This window comes from Dreissena polymorpha, chromosome 4 (assembly GCF_020536995.1).
Source record: "Dreissena polymorpha isolate Duluth1 chromosome 4, UMN_Dpol_1.0, whole genome shotgun sequence".
NCBI lineage: Eukaryota > Metazoa > Mollusca > Bivalvia > Myida > Dreissenidae > Dreissena > Dreissena polymorpha.
The window spans coordinates 14,858,169-14,873,324 of record NC_068358.1 but is presented as its reverse complement, the minus strand read 5'-3'; the positions used below and the strand labels follow the sequence as shown (position 1 = coordinate 14,873,324).

At 35.7% G+C, this 15,156-nt stretch overlaps 1 protein-coding gene across 2 annotated transcripts in view; it reads left to right on the top strand.

Annotated features, from left to right (window-relative positions):
- The window catches only part of LOC127879703 (protocadherin Fat 1-like), a 197,054-nt gene that overhangs the window by 102,139 nt on the left and 79,759 nt on the right, over positions 1-15,156 (top strand). For both annotated transcript variants that reach the window (XM_052426697.1, XM_052426698.1), the window contains exons 5-6: positions 10,421-10,738; positions 11,070-11,286. In XM_052426697.1, coding sequence (XP_052282657.1) covers positions 10,421-10,738; positions 11,070-11,286 — 535 coding nt within the window. The remainder of the gene's footprint in view (positions 1-10,420; positions 10,739-11,069; positions 11,287-15,156) is intronic.

The window sequence follows — 15,156 nt, the reverse complement described above, 5'->3', positions numbered from 1 at the left end:
TCCTGAGCGTACTGTTTAAATGAGCAGGCTGGTCTGGAGCTACCTTGTCTGCCAATTAGACCAACAAACTTCGACAACTTTATAGCGCACAGACAAGTAGCTCCTGAGCGAACTGTTTAAATGAGCAGGCTGGTCTGGAGCTACCTTGCCTGCCAATGAGACCAACAAACTTGCACAACTTTATAGCGAACAGACAAGTAGCTCCTGAGCGTACTGTTTAAATGAGCAGGCTGGTCTGGAGCTACCTTGTCTGCCAATGAGACCAACAAACTTGCACAACTTTATAGCTACCAGACAAGGAGCTCCTGAGCGGACTGTTTAAATGAGCAGGCTGGTCTGGAGCTACCTTGTCTGCCAATAAGACCAACAAACTTGGACAACTTTAAAGCGCACAGACAAGTAGCTTCTGAGCGGACTGTTTAAATGAGCAGGCTGGTCTGGAGCTACCTTGTCTGCCAATAAGACCAACAAACTTGCACAACTTTATAGCGCACAGACAAGTAGCTCCTGAGCGGACTGTTTAAATGAGCAGGCTGGTCTGGAGCTACCTTGTCTGCCAATTAGACCAACAAACTTCGACAACTTTATAGCGCACAGACAAGTAGCTCCTGAGCGGACTGTTTAAATGAGCAGGCTGGTCTGGAGCTACCTTGTCTGCCAATTAGACCAACAAACTTGCACAACTTTATAGCGCACAGGCTAGCAGCTCCTGAGCGGACTGTTTAAATGAGCAGGCTGGTCTGGAGCTACCTTGTCTGCCAATTAGACCAACAAACTTGCACAACTTTATAGCGCACAGACAAGTAGCTCCTGAGCGGACTGTTTAAATGAGCAGGCTGGTGTGGAGCTACCTTGTCTGCCAATTAGACCAACAAACTTGTGCAACTTTATAGCGCACAGACAAGTAGCTCCTGAGCGAACTGTTTAAATGAGCAGGCTGGTCTGGAGCTACCGTGGCATCATATTTAAGACCCATTTTAATATGACGTCGGTCTTATGTTTGGCATATATGGACATGTTATTTGCATTATGATATGTTTTCAAGAGAAACTAAATTGGATATGATCTATGTGCAATTAGTTTAATTAGCAACTGCGTCAAATCAAATTGGCAAAAACTACTTTGCTTCTGCTAAGTGCATTTGTTTCATTAATCTTTAAATAAGTGTCTTTAATTGCAACATAACAGACATTCATCAATAAGAGCTCTTCGAAAGATAATTATTATCGCTGCAGATAATTAATTTGACAAAAGTTTGGCAAAAGTGTTTCTGCAGTGATGAAAATTAATTGTTGGAACGGTTTGCAGGCTAATGTAAGCAAATTAATTGTCTGAGCTTATTTTCTTTGAATGCTCAGTGCTACAGTGTTCTTAACATTCTTATGCTTGAACAGATGATTCATTATCAGCAATTCTATCCTTAAATATTGTGCATGCAAATACAAAATTTATATTGTTTGATATGGTATAAATACAAAAACATTACTTGTTTCCATTAAATGCTTTACAAATACAATTACATGTTGCAAAATGTTTGATATATTGTGATATGTTCTTCCAACATGAAATCGTGCATTCTGTATTGTTTTTGTTTCGCAATTGTGAAATAATTACCTGAAACAATTAATGACAGGAAATAGTGTTTGTGATATCTTTTTCTTCTGAAATTTTCATTCCCATGTTGTGTTTTAAGACATCTGAAAATAACTTCAATTTTTTATCGCCATTTTTTCTAGCACATGTATTGGTTATCATGAATTAGTTGTTGTTTTCATGTGTGGCGGATAAATGTCATGTCCTTCAGTCCATGCGTGGGTGCACTCGGTGTAAACGACCCTTGTTAGGAAAAGCCTGTGTTAACATTCTGTTCATTTCTCAATTTCATTTGCATGTCCATGTCTCTGAACTATTCACCTCCATGGACAAAGCCACCGGCTTGCATATGTGAGTTTCTTAATGACCACTGGTCAGTCAGTCTGGTTGGAGTGACCTGAAAGTGGCTGCTGCTGACCTGTTCATCACTTAATGGCACTGATCATATTTAGAAATCTAATTAAGAGTGTGCATTCAGAGGACAGCTCCACTTAACTTGATTATGATCATCATTATTATTACTACATTAATGGTCTTGTGTAAATCAATGTTAATGATCAACTTTAAACATCTATATAAAAACAACTACAACAACAACAGCAACAACACAAACTTACTTAAGTAATAAACACATTTTGTCCTAACCATTTCAGGATTGCATGTCCCTATTTTTAGTATTTACTGCATGACAAAGTTTATGAATAAAACATATGAGTAATTTGACAGTCCAAGAGCTCAGCTGAAAGCAGCTCTGTGTTTTTATCACTACTTAGTCTTTTTTCGGCGTAAGCTGTATTAAGCCAGCTTTTCACCCTGACTTGACCTTTGTAAGTGTCCAATAATACTCAAATAAAATTTCCCGCGGCTAGGTACGAATGAATACACTTCATTTATTCCATTGGCTGATTTGAGTATAACACCAGAACATTGGAAACAATTATCCGCGTCTTTGTAACACTGTTTTACTGCATGAAACAATTTTATCTCTAATGAAAAGGCTCAATAGATAGAACAGTTTTACAATCAATTTTCGACATAAATACAGTTTGTGCGTTCACCTTTTATTTTCAGAGAATTACCAGCGCAAAAGCGTTTATACTAAAGGCTATGTTGTCATATTTAGTACTTACTTGCATTGCATTTCAACCCGCGAGGTTTCGGGTCAATTCGCGGCCATTTGTGAAAGTCAGAGTTTATATACAGTTCATCACCGGAGTTCGCATAAGGGGTTGCGATCATTGTGTTACACCGGTCTTACTGACAATAACGTAGTGACTGTAATGCATTGCATTCCAATCCGCAAGGTATTAAGGTCAGTTTGCGGTCAGTTGCAGAAATCTTTATATAAACGCCGTCTCGTAAACTTTGTGCACTTGAAGTCTGTTTTGATCAGAAAGATACTAAATAAAGATATTCGGCGATATTATTGTGGTATGTCAATCATCGATTTTTAATATGGTTTCAACATTTGCATGATAAAGACCAATTTTGATAAAATTAATTAGAAATATTTATCCATTTAGACCAGTTTATTAAGCATGAGCACAATAATTCGCTATACTATAATTATGCAATTAAATAAGATTCGAGTATTGCCGGCTGACCTATATGCACTCGTTTATTTTCATGTTTCTTGTGTTTTTCTATTCTGTAAATGTAGATATCTGAGTAATAATATCACATAAAGCAAAATAAGCCACGAAATCTGGCGCAACACCCCGTAATTGATTTGCTTGTGATGTAGCTAAGAACTGCGCAGAAAAAAGGCATCCGCTACTTTTAATCTCATAGAGATAACTTTTGATCGTTCATAAACATCGACCACAATCAACGCCGTATATCTTTTTTAAAGATATTTCTTGTTTGAAGTTATCCTGTTTTGTAACAGCCTTTAAGCCCAGCATCTAGTAGCAAGTTTATTTTAAAAAAAAGAACATCATTGTTTACCCCGAACAATAATCACAGTTCTGGTTTTGTGTGTGTATTCCCCAGAACCACACTTTGAGAACCGAGAAAGGCAATTATTGCAGAAATGACACTCCCAAAAAGGTGACTAAAGCATCAGCAGTTTACTTTCCTCAGAATATTGCTTCTAAGGTTCCCCACAAATGGTGTGAACATTTGATAAATGGAAGTGACAGTTATGTCTAGAAAGTTGTTCTGCTACATTTATGAGGAATTGATCTGTTTTAACTGTAAGGAAACATTCAATCTTGTGTGGTGCCCTAAGGGTGCTGTAGAAACTGATATGTGATGTTCTCAGGTGTTGTGTCATATCATGTGAGCTTTTCAGAAGTGTGTGTGGGTGTTTAAAGTGTGCATGTCAGAAGTGTGGGTGTTTAAAGTGTGCATGTCATAGTGTGCATGGCGTGCGTGCGTGCCTGTGTGCGTGCATGCCTGCATGCGTGCGTGTGTGTGAAGTGTGCATTTCAGAAGTGTGTGTGTTTAAAGTGTGCATGTCAGAAGTGTGGGTGTTTTAAGTGTGCATGTCAGAAGTGTGGATGTTTGAAGTGTGCATTTGTATGTTTCTTAGAAAATAATCTTACTCTGAGAAGGAGGTGCACAGTTTTGCACTGAAATAATGTACTGGAAAATGTATATCTGTGTTAACAATTTGGATTAATTGCCATCAAAATTTTAGCAAGTTTGATAAAGATAGTTTCTCATTTCTGAACTTGTTGCTGGGATATCAGTTCAATTCAGATAACAAACTTGCAATATTACTGGCAAAAACGATCTGAAAATGATCTGAAAATAGTTTGTAATCTGTTGGCAAATGACATTTGCATTTGAGATTTGTTTGATGGTTGGTGGTTTTTATATTACAATGCACGCCTTCAAAACTTGATGAGATTTTGATGCAATGCCTGATAGTGTTCTGTGGAAATAATGCAGTAGAATGATGTATTTCATTGCAAGAATTCTGCAAAAAGCAGAGATTTGCTTTCAAATTTTACAGGAAAAAATGTTGGTTGAAAAGCATGCATTTTTAAAGGCTAGTTTGGGTTTAGTAGTTTATTTAAAAAATGCTTAATTACATTCTTTTAACATCGTTTTCTGTGAAACTTTATGACTTTCAAGGGGACACTGATGATTCTACTTCATGGGTTAAAGCCGAAGACTTGGTCTTTAACCAGTTTGCTGCCTATGGCAAAAGACCTGATTTCGCTTAATGCAGCTAAAGTATTTATCTATTCCAATTTATCTTTTTTTTTGTTGTAATTTATCTGCTCTGCAATTATATTATATTATTAATGCATTAAGGTGCACAGATGTGACAATAATCATTAAGATATATTGCAAATTAATTGCACACTACTTACGTCTATCAAGTCTGTGCTGTCTTAATGGTTGTCATCTCAATATTGTAATTATTTTACTCATTAGTGTAATTAATAAATTATTGTTGCATGCACTTGGGCTACTTAAAGATCATTTATAATCATCTTAATTATTACAATGATATGGGAAAAAATTCTTCATTGGTATAATTATGTTAAAAAAAGATGTTATTAGGAATGATCAAATGATTGCTTGATGATGGTCGGAGAAAACAATTTTATATTTTATTGATAGTGAGAAAAAACAATTGAGGTCTTGATGCATATATTGAACTATAATTTTTGATTGCATATTGTAAACATCAGACACACTAAAGGTTTTCTGTGAACTAAACACATTTTTCCCATAAATAATGCCCCTCTAAAAAATTACAAATTTAAATAAAACACTTATATTTCTGCAGATTTATGAGTATGTATTTCTCGCATGTATATAAACAATGATTTATTCTAAATATGCATATGCCTGAGCATCCCATAATTTTGTCTGCAATGGAAGGAATGCTGTTGTGAAGTGTGGGTACCCAATAGATGTCAACAAACAATGCTGATTATGACAATCAGATGTAGGGTTCTAACTATCAGGCTGTGGGTACCCAATAGATGTCAACAAACAATGCTGATTATGACAATCAGATGTAGGGTTCTATCTAACAGTCTGTGGGTACCCAATAGATGTCAACAAACAATGCTGATTATGACAATCAGATGTAGGGTTCTAACTAACAGTCTGTGGGTACCCAATAGATGTCAACAAACAATGCTGATTATGACAATCAGATAAAGTGTTCTAACTAACAGTCTGCGGGTACCCAATAGATGTCAATAAACAATGCTGATTATGACAATCAGATGTAGGGTTCTAACTAACAGTCTGTGGGTACCCAATAGATGTCAACAAACAATGCTGATTATGACAATCAGATGTAGGGTTCTAACTAACAGGCTGTGGGTACCCAATAGATGTCAACAAACAATGCTGATTATGACAATCAGATGTAGGGTTCTAACTATCAGGCTGTGGGTACCCAATAGATGTCAACAAACAATGCTGATTATGACAATCAGATGTAGGGTTCTAACTAACAGTCTGTGGGTACCCAATAGATGTCAACAAACAATGCTGATTATGACAATCAGATGAAGGGTTCTAACTAACAGTCTGTGGGTACCCAATAGATGTCAACAAACAATGCTGATTATGACAATCAGATGTAGTGTTCTAACTAACAGTCTGTGGGTACCCAATAGATGTCAATAAACAATGCTGATTATGACAATCAGATGTAGGGTTCTAACTAACAGTCTGTGGGTACCCGATAGATGTCAACAAACAATGCTGATTATGACAATCAGATGTAGGGTTCTAACTAACAGGCTGTGGGTACCCAATAGATGTCAACAAACAATGATGGTTATGACAATCAGATGTAGGGTTCTAACTAACAGTCTGTGGGTACCCAATAGATGTCAACAAACAATGATGATTATTACAATCAGGTGTAGGGTTCTAACTAACAGGCTGTTGGAACCCAATAGATGTCAACAAACAATGATGATTATGACAATCAGATGTAGGGTTCTAACTAACAGGCTGTGGGTACCCAATAGATGTCAACAAACAATAATGATTTTGACAATCCGATGTAGGGTTCTAACTAACAGGCTGTGGGTACCCAATAGATGTCAACAAACAAACATGATTATGACAATCAGATATTGTGTTCTAACTATCAGGCTGTGGGTACCCAATAGATGTCAACAAACAATGCTGATTATGACAATCAAATATAGTGTTCTAACTAACAGTCTGTGGGTACCCAATAGATGTCAACAAACAATGATGATTATGACAATCAGATGTAGGGTTCTAACTAACAGTCTGTGGGTACCCAATAGATGTCAACAAACAAAGCTGATTATGACAATCAGATGTAGAGTTGTAACTAACAGTCTGTGGGTACCCAATACATGTCAACAAACAATGATGATTATGACAATCAGATGTAGTTTTTTATGGATTGAAAAATAGTAGTGTCATACATGCCATACGTCCCGGATTGTCCGGGACAGTCCCGGAAATGAAGAACTTGTCCCGCTGTCCCGGAAATCTGTCAAATGTCCCGGAATTTACAAAATCCATTTATACATGTACCTTATGGCTTAACTGCACCTCGAATCTGTGTATATCTGCAGCGTCTCCATGACAATGCCTACCCGAATAGGCAGACTACGCTACGTGTCAAAATCGATCAATTAACATGGGTCCTGTTATCATATCGATTGTCTCACGTTCGCGGTCAAACCGAAAAGGCGGCATTGTTTAATGTGGTTGTTAATTGGCTTTAATCTACAACGTCATTATTTCCCGCTGCGTAAGGGCAAATGATAGTTGTTCACACATCTGAAGTCCAACATCGCTGATTAAAAAATTAAAAGCAGTTTATGTTCGCACGTTTAACCGACAAAGAAGTTGAGTAAAAAAGTAAGCATATAAAAACGTCATCCTGTCCGGATTTTAAGTTGACGATCTACCGGTACTGTTTTGTTGTATTTGTTTTACACTGTAACTCCAATATAGTGCGGTCCGTTATAACGCTGTGTCCAATATAACGCGGGGGGTCCTTGGATCCCGTTTTTTCTCCAACCTTCCATTTCTGATTCAAACCAATGTTATGCATCTTCATGTATTTTCAGAAAATTCAAAGATGGCGGCGATCACAGCCTGCTTGCTTTATCCGTCCGTTTAACCGATTTTAATCGATTTTAATCGATTAGAAGTTAAACGACACGAGAAAGCTAACTGGTGTTAATCTCTTGTGTAATGTCAATAAAGGTCAATAAAGGTGTGAAAACTTGCGAGTCAGTGTTTATTACATGTATTCTCTATCAGAGCGGCTCAGTGCGCTATTTTCAATAAGGTAAGTGCAAGTGGAATAATTATCAAATTAAAGTTATTCAAAACGATAAAAACATTTTTACTTTGATTTGATTGCAGTTTGTCCATATGAAAGGAGCGGCTGTGAAATATACTGCGCACAACTAGTATACTGCGCAGCCAGAGACTCGTGCAAGCAGAGAAAGATGACGGAATATTTCACATTTCATAGCGAATAGATGAATTACCTGTTAATGTTTTGTATGTATCGTGTATTGTATAAACTTTGACAGTGTTATCGTTTATTATATGCTATACATGCTTGATAAATAAAAAGATCTTTGTTTATGTTTAATGTTTCTGTTGTTTCTGTACGTGTACGAATAATAAATTAAATAATCCTAACGATTTATTTACGTGCTAACGCAGTATACTTAACAGAGATTCACTTCAATTTTTGCCATTTATCAGAAAGTCCACGGAAAGCACGATTTTTACATGACGCGTATGACGCAATAAAACATTTCTTTGTACATGTGTCGTATTGCATTCAATTTAAATTTAAAGTCGCTCGCCCAATTAAAGCTCTGTCCCATAATGCACTGTACTCTTTTTCTGAAAATTGGCGTCGGCATATGGATGTGCTTATGAATCTCATATTTCTCGTCATAAATGTTAAAGATTATTTTTTTCGTAATTGATGTTGTAATTATATTGGATTATCGGATGCATGTGCACATTAGAAAAGCGGTATGTATTACGTTATCGTTCGATTCGGTTTATATGCAAGTATTTTCGGATGACAACAGAGCATGGCAATACACAGGACCTATATTATAGGCTATACTTTACCTGTTTTTATATCCCCCTGCAATAAATTAGCTCAAAACTTATAACGCTGTCCGTTTATAACGCGGTTGCGTGGCTTGGACCCCGTCATCCGCGTTATATTGGAGTTACAGTGTATTGTGATTGGTTGTATGTATTGTGAATTGATTTGAGTTGACGATCTAACGTTACTGTATTGATGTATTTTTTATTATATAAATGAATAAAGGCGTATCAACAACTACGGATTACACACCAGTCTTTATAACAATAACGCAGTGACGTCACCATCTATGTTTAGAACGCTTACACTGAAAACACGTGGCTTGTATCTAGTAACGGAAGTAGTAATGTTTAATTTGACGTTAATAGATAAAGTGTATTTCGGATAGGCTTTCGAACTTTTGCAATTAACAATGCGAAACACAAAAAGACGTACCAAAAATGCATATGTCTATAAATATCGCTACATTTTATACATGTCCCGGAAAATCGGCAAAAGTCCCGGACAATTTAACTCAATGTCCCGGAATTGGTCTGAAAAATTATGGCATGTATGGTAGTGTTATCACATCATATATTACATTATGGGGAAAAGCACATTGTAATTAATGAAAAAATGTAAAAATGCCTTAAATGCTTATTTATAGGTTTGGAACTAAAATCATGCAAACTGAATTCTTTATTTCACAATAGGCAATAATGTAAATTTCACAATAGGCAGCAATGTAAAATTGTCAGAAGTTTCTATTGTTTGTTAATTTTCAGCAATTCATTAGCATAGTCATGCCCACAGTAGGGCCTGCTGCAGGAAATAGTGTGCTTAAAGGCTGTTGTCTGTGGCAAATTAACATGTGAAAAAATGTTATTATTGTGTTCCCACTGCAACTTTTATTTGAGGGTGCATGTATCCCCTATTTTCAAATGTTAGTGGTATGCAGCAGAATTTGTCATTAGTCTGTATATTTCCAATATTTAAACTTTGTTATAAAAAATCAAAGAAACAAGAACAAAATGCACAAAACCAAACCAACACAACAAAAACACTCTATTTCTACAAAAAATAATCATGTATATGGATATAATAAAACATGCTATCACCTCACTGTGTCTTGGTAAATTTACAAAAGTTTAGCAAAACTATGTTGTTTTACCTGTGGGGCATCCTCACATGCCCTCTTTGAAGTCTACCTTTCTGTAGATGCTGCTAATTAGGGAATTGTTTAAATGGATGGGATCTAATGAGCTTTCAACAGGAGAATGTGGGCCTCAAAACAAATTTTGCTGTAAAATTTGACAATAAAAGATGGACACCTAGGGTTTTGGAAATGGTGTAAACACAAGGGGGCTGTTGTTGGTAGCTGGTGCATTAATCTTAATTGTGGGCCTATCGGTTTCAGGCAGTGTTCGCATTTATATTAACTGTTGCAGTTTTTGTTCTGTAGGAAAAAGTCAGAAAGTTTTATCATGTGGCTGAATTGCTCTGGCAAAATTTAATGACAATTGATGCTAGTTTGGAAAGAAACTTAATAATGACACCAGGTAATGATAACAGTTGTTATGAATACTAAGAGTAATAATATTAAAGAGTTTACTGTTTGATATTTATCTAATAACTTTCATACGTGTTAAGAAGTGATTTTACCCTGAATACACATTGATACTGTGTTCCTGTGTCACAACTTTCTCAGGCATTTAGTGATGAATAATAATCTGAAAATAAATTATATTTGCCTGGAATTGATTAAGATCCTTAAATACCATATTCCTGTATTGACAGGTGACAGTTACTGACCAAGGAGAGCCACCTCTCAAGTATGAAACTCGAGTCTTCATCAAGGTCCAGGACGACAATGACAATAAGCCGACCTTCAACCAGCGTCTCTACCGTCTGCAGGTGCCCGAAACTCTTCACCATGGCAATGACATCGTTGTCTTCCAGATCCTAGCCTGGGATGACGATGAGGGACTTAATGGGGAAATCGAGTTTGAAATCCGAAGAGCGAAGGACGATTCTGACATCTTCACCATTGATCCAGAGTCGGGGGTCGTCTTCGCCACTGATGATCTTACATTCGGGGATGTACATCACTTCGTTGTGAGTACATAGTGATAAATAATTGTAAATGTTTTACAGGTTTTGATATGTTACTACATCCAGATGGCTGCAGACTGCTTTCTCTGAGACCCCCCCATAATGTTATCAAAAGCAGTAACAGGAAACAATATTTCCTTCAGTTTCTATAAAATGCAGATAGTTTCCTGCAGACATAATGGTTGTCAATACAAATCCCATAAATATCTACAAGAAAGCTGCTTTCATACATAAGTTAAACCATTTACAACTGCAAAATATGTAGTCATCTCTTTGTAAGCATGAGATAGCATTACTTTGATGGTGCTACTAACTGCATGTGGGCGTTCCCCAGGTACGAGCCTCAGACAAGAGTCCCAGTGAGCCCAAACGCTCCACTGTGAAGGTGCGTATTGAGGTAGTGGAGCGACTGAAGAAGTCTCCAAACCCGCCCAAGTTTTCAGTGCCACATCTCATGAAGCGTGTGATGGAGAACGACCGCGTCGGCCATCTTATTGACCTGATACAGGCCCAGGATCTGGACCGGGACGAACTCTTTTACTCCATTGTTGGTGAGTGGAATGTCTTCTTGGAGCAAGCTTATGTAGTTTATTGTAATATAATGAAATACAATTATTGAATGGCCTTAGAAAAAGGAAGAAAGATGCACACAATATTGGAAGGATTCTGAGCAAAAACCATCACAATTCATTGTTAATTCTGAGATTAATTGCTGTTAAATGCCTCAAAACAAGTAAGTTTGTATCGTTATAATATGATACTGTGTACTCACTCAAAGGGATACTGTTTAAATTATCTCCCTTGTAACCCATCCTCTACTATGTCCTCTCCTGAAAAAAAATGCAGAGAAAAAAGTTTGTGATGATCTACTATAAGTTGTTTCTCTGTTATTAGTGAATACTAAACACAGTTACATAAGATTATACCAACAATGATTGATGAAACAAAAGCTTACAAGTTTCAATATGAGTTGCTCTCCTGTGACTTTCTAAAATCTCCAGCTCTTGACATACTGTTGTAATAAATCTTTCTTTGGAGGGTCTTCTTAGACTCTCCCTAACTTCACTAGCAATCTAGTGCCATAGAATCAGAGAATCTTCCTATGTAAGTGGAATCTAATTCAGATATCCAACATATCTACCCTAGCCATTGAGGGTTAATAAGGCATATGTAATATTTAGGTGCCATGTTTATGTGCCACTAGTGTCTGTGTGTGGCTGTAATTGTGCCAGTTACTTCAAAGAGAGTGTGAAGAACATAATGATGAAGGTTCATTAACCCACGTAATTATGATTATTATCATGTGATGAACATTTTCTTGAATAAGAATTTTCTCTTACTCTATAATTGTGTCAGTATAATAACATCAAAGCAAATGATCATACTTTCTTGAGTTAATAATGCATACTAAAAGTATTTTAATTCAGAATTTGTATTTTCTTTCAAATAATTATACATCTTTGATTTAAGGACACCTAGTAGAAGTACGCTTATTTTGAATTTTCGTTATTCTTCAAAGAAATGACTATTGCCTCAATTCAATTCATTTCCTACCTTCATTTTCATGTTGTAATGCGAAAAATATCAGAATTTTAAAATCAATTATCTAACAATGCACAAGCGTCATGAAAACTTCACTATTCCAACCAATAATCTTTAAACATGTTTTGAAATGAAAGCTGAATATAGAAACAGCAATTTGTAATGCCATTATTATCTCTCAAAAGATTAAAATGAAAATTGTAATCTTCTGATTGTGTGGTTATTTCATTTTATATGCAGATTTGAACATTGAAACCTTTTGTTATGGTTCTCACTTCTTCTAAAAATAAATTCTAGGCAAAATTTGGCTTAACCCTTTACCACTTAGATACATATTTTAATTAAAGATTAATTAAATTAATTAAAGACCTTTATTACTAAATTCAAGTTTTAAAGGCTTCATTTCCAATCCTTAGATACTGATGATCAGCAAACAGCATAAATCCTGAACAGACTGCGAGTTACTCACAGGCTGTTCTGGTTTTATGCTGTTTGCTAATAGCCATTTTCACTTTGCTTCTAAGCGGGAAAGGGTTAACGGCCTTTTCCGCTTATAAACGCACTTTTATGCATTTGAAGTCCCTTAGAAAATCTTATTAAATTAAAAATCTTCTTCGCTAGAATCAAGTTTTAAAGGCTTTATTTCCAACCCTTGGATACCGATGAGCAGCAAACAGCATAAAACCTGAACAGACTGTGGGTTACTTGCGGACTGTTCTGGTTTTATGCTGGTTGCAAAAGCCATTTTCACTTTGCTACTAATGGGGAATGGGTTAAGGACGAAAACTGTAAACATTTCTGTGCATATGTAGCATAAAAAGCTCATCTAACTCATCGGACTGTAAAGGTTGTATTTTTTCCCAGGGTCTACAAACATGCCACCGCTTTCTCTTTTTCTTCCAAGACCACATGGAATGTAGACAGAACTGTAACACCTGTTGTCATTCCCCACCCACCATTATTTCAAGAGCCCCTGCACCCAACTGATCCCTATTTTTAGACATGAAACAGAAAACAGATTTCCAGATTGCACACTTTTCAAGAGGGGAATATTGTGGCAATTTTAACTTAACAACCAATTCTGTAATTGATTATGTAAGGGTGATGTATCCAACTAACTTCATATTAAACAACAACAACAATGGGAACACTATTGTTGTTTGGACACCTTTCAGCCCGAAAGTTTTTCTGTACTTTGATTTATGATAAAAGTCTCAAATAATGGTAAGTTGATATTATATTGTGTATTTTATGTTTCAGACTTGAAATAATTCTCACAATATTGATATATGCTATATTTTGCATATACAAAACTTATATAAATGTGAAATAGTCATGAACATATTAAAAACTCCTTCAATACAGTCTTGGTGTGTTTTTACATTTATTTACAACCTTCCCCCAAAAGCAGAAGAATGATTTTAGAAATTCCCTTTAGTTGTTTGTCAGTTAGTCAATATGTCTGTAAGTCAACATTTTGGTATCTTCTCAATAGGTATCTCTTTTACCCTTTGACATATTTTAATTAAGCTTACCTCTAATGTTGAGGGCATTGAGAAAATGTGCAGAGGGCATGAGTCAGTCACACTTTCTCAATGTCAAGGTCATACTTCAATTACAAACGTTTTTGCCCCATTTTTGTGTCTGCTCCTTATCTCTCATATCTTTTGAAGGATTTTCATTGAACTTGCCTCTAATTGTTGTATTTTAGGCACTTGAAATTGACCACCAGTAACTGTTGATTGAGGCTCATTGAAAGTTACATCAAACTACTCCCAATAAAACCACTTATGTGTTGACTATGAGCAGTCATCTTTGTTTCTAAGCCAGTTGCTATGTAAACTGCACATAGAGGCCTGTTGCACTCTAATTAAAATATACACACTCTTAATTCTGATTGTAAATATCAGCTGACGGTATTTTATTTGTATAATAGAGTGCTTTGCAAATATGAACAGATGTGTCCTTTTCAATGTTGCTGTGTTTTTAGGTTTAGATATTATCAGAGATATGATAACATTTATAAATATATTTATTTTACAGCTTCTCTAGAATATTGGCTCTCACATGCCTGATACTCTTGATAGTGAAATAATGGAAATGATGAGCTTTGAAAACGAAACCAATTATTTCAACATAGGAATATTGGATTAGGTAATGTGTCAGGGCATGTGTCACTTCTGCAAGTGCAGATGGCAGTTTTTGACAAGTGTTTCCGGCACTTATTTCGTGACAGTTGTTGGTCAGTCAATATGTGGTAACAATCTGTTTCTGACTGGTGTTATTTTCATGTGGAAGTTATTATTAATGAAAAATATAAATTTAAACCAACGTTTTCTGGTAATATAAAGATGATCAGTGTTCAGACGGCTGAAAAGAAATTTCATTCTTTATGCTTACATTCAGTTGTTTGTTTTGATTCTTTTAAATATACAAATTGAATTTTAACTATACATTTTTACATCCTGAGTATCTTCATAAATAAATAGGAATAATGGCATCAGCGAATACTTGAATATTAAATTGCTCATCAAGGTTCATTTATCTGCATAACTCTTACACATGATAGTTATATAAATTCCCACACAATGTATGCATCTCTATATAAATTGTGCACAGAGTTATTTGATACTTTTTTTCCCCAAAATTTATTTTATTTATTTTGTTAAATCAAGTCATGATACCTTTGAAAAGATAACCAAAAGAAGTACCAAATTTATTATTTGATATAAAAATAACTTTTCAATTTGATAACTCATTTGTTTGTTACGAGGTCCCAGTCTAGACTTTCCGCCATGTTGTTTAATATTTGATACTGTTATAATGAAGACATATTAATCTTCCAGTTTGGGACATTATCTGTCATTGGAGATGGCACA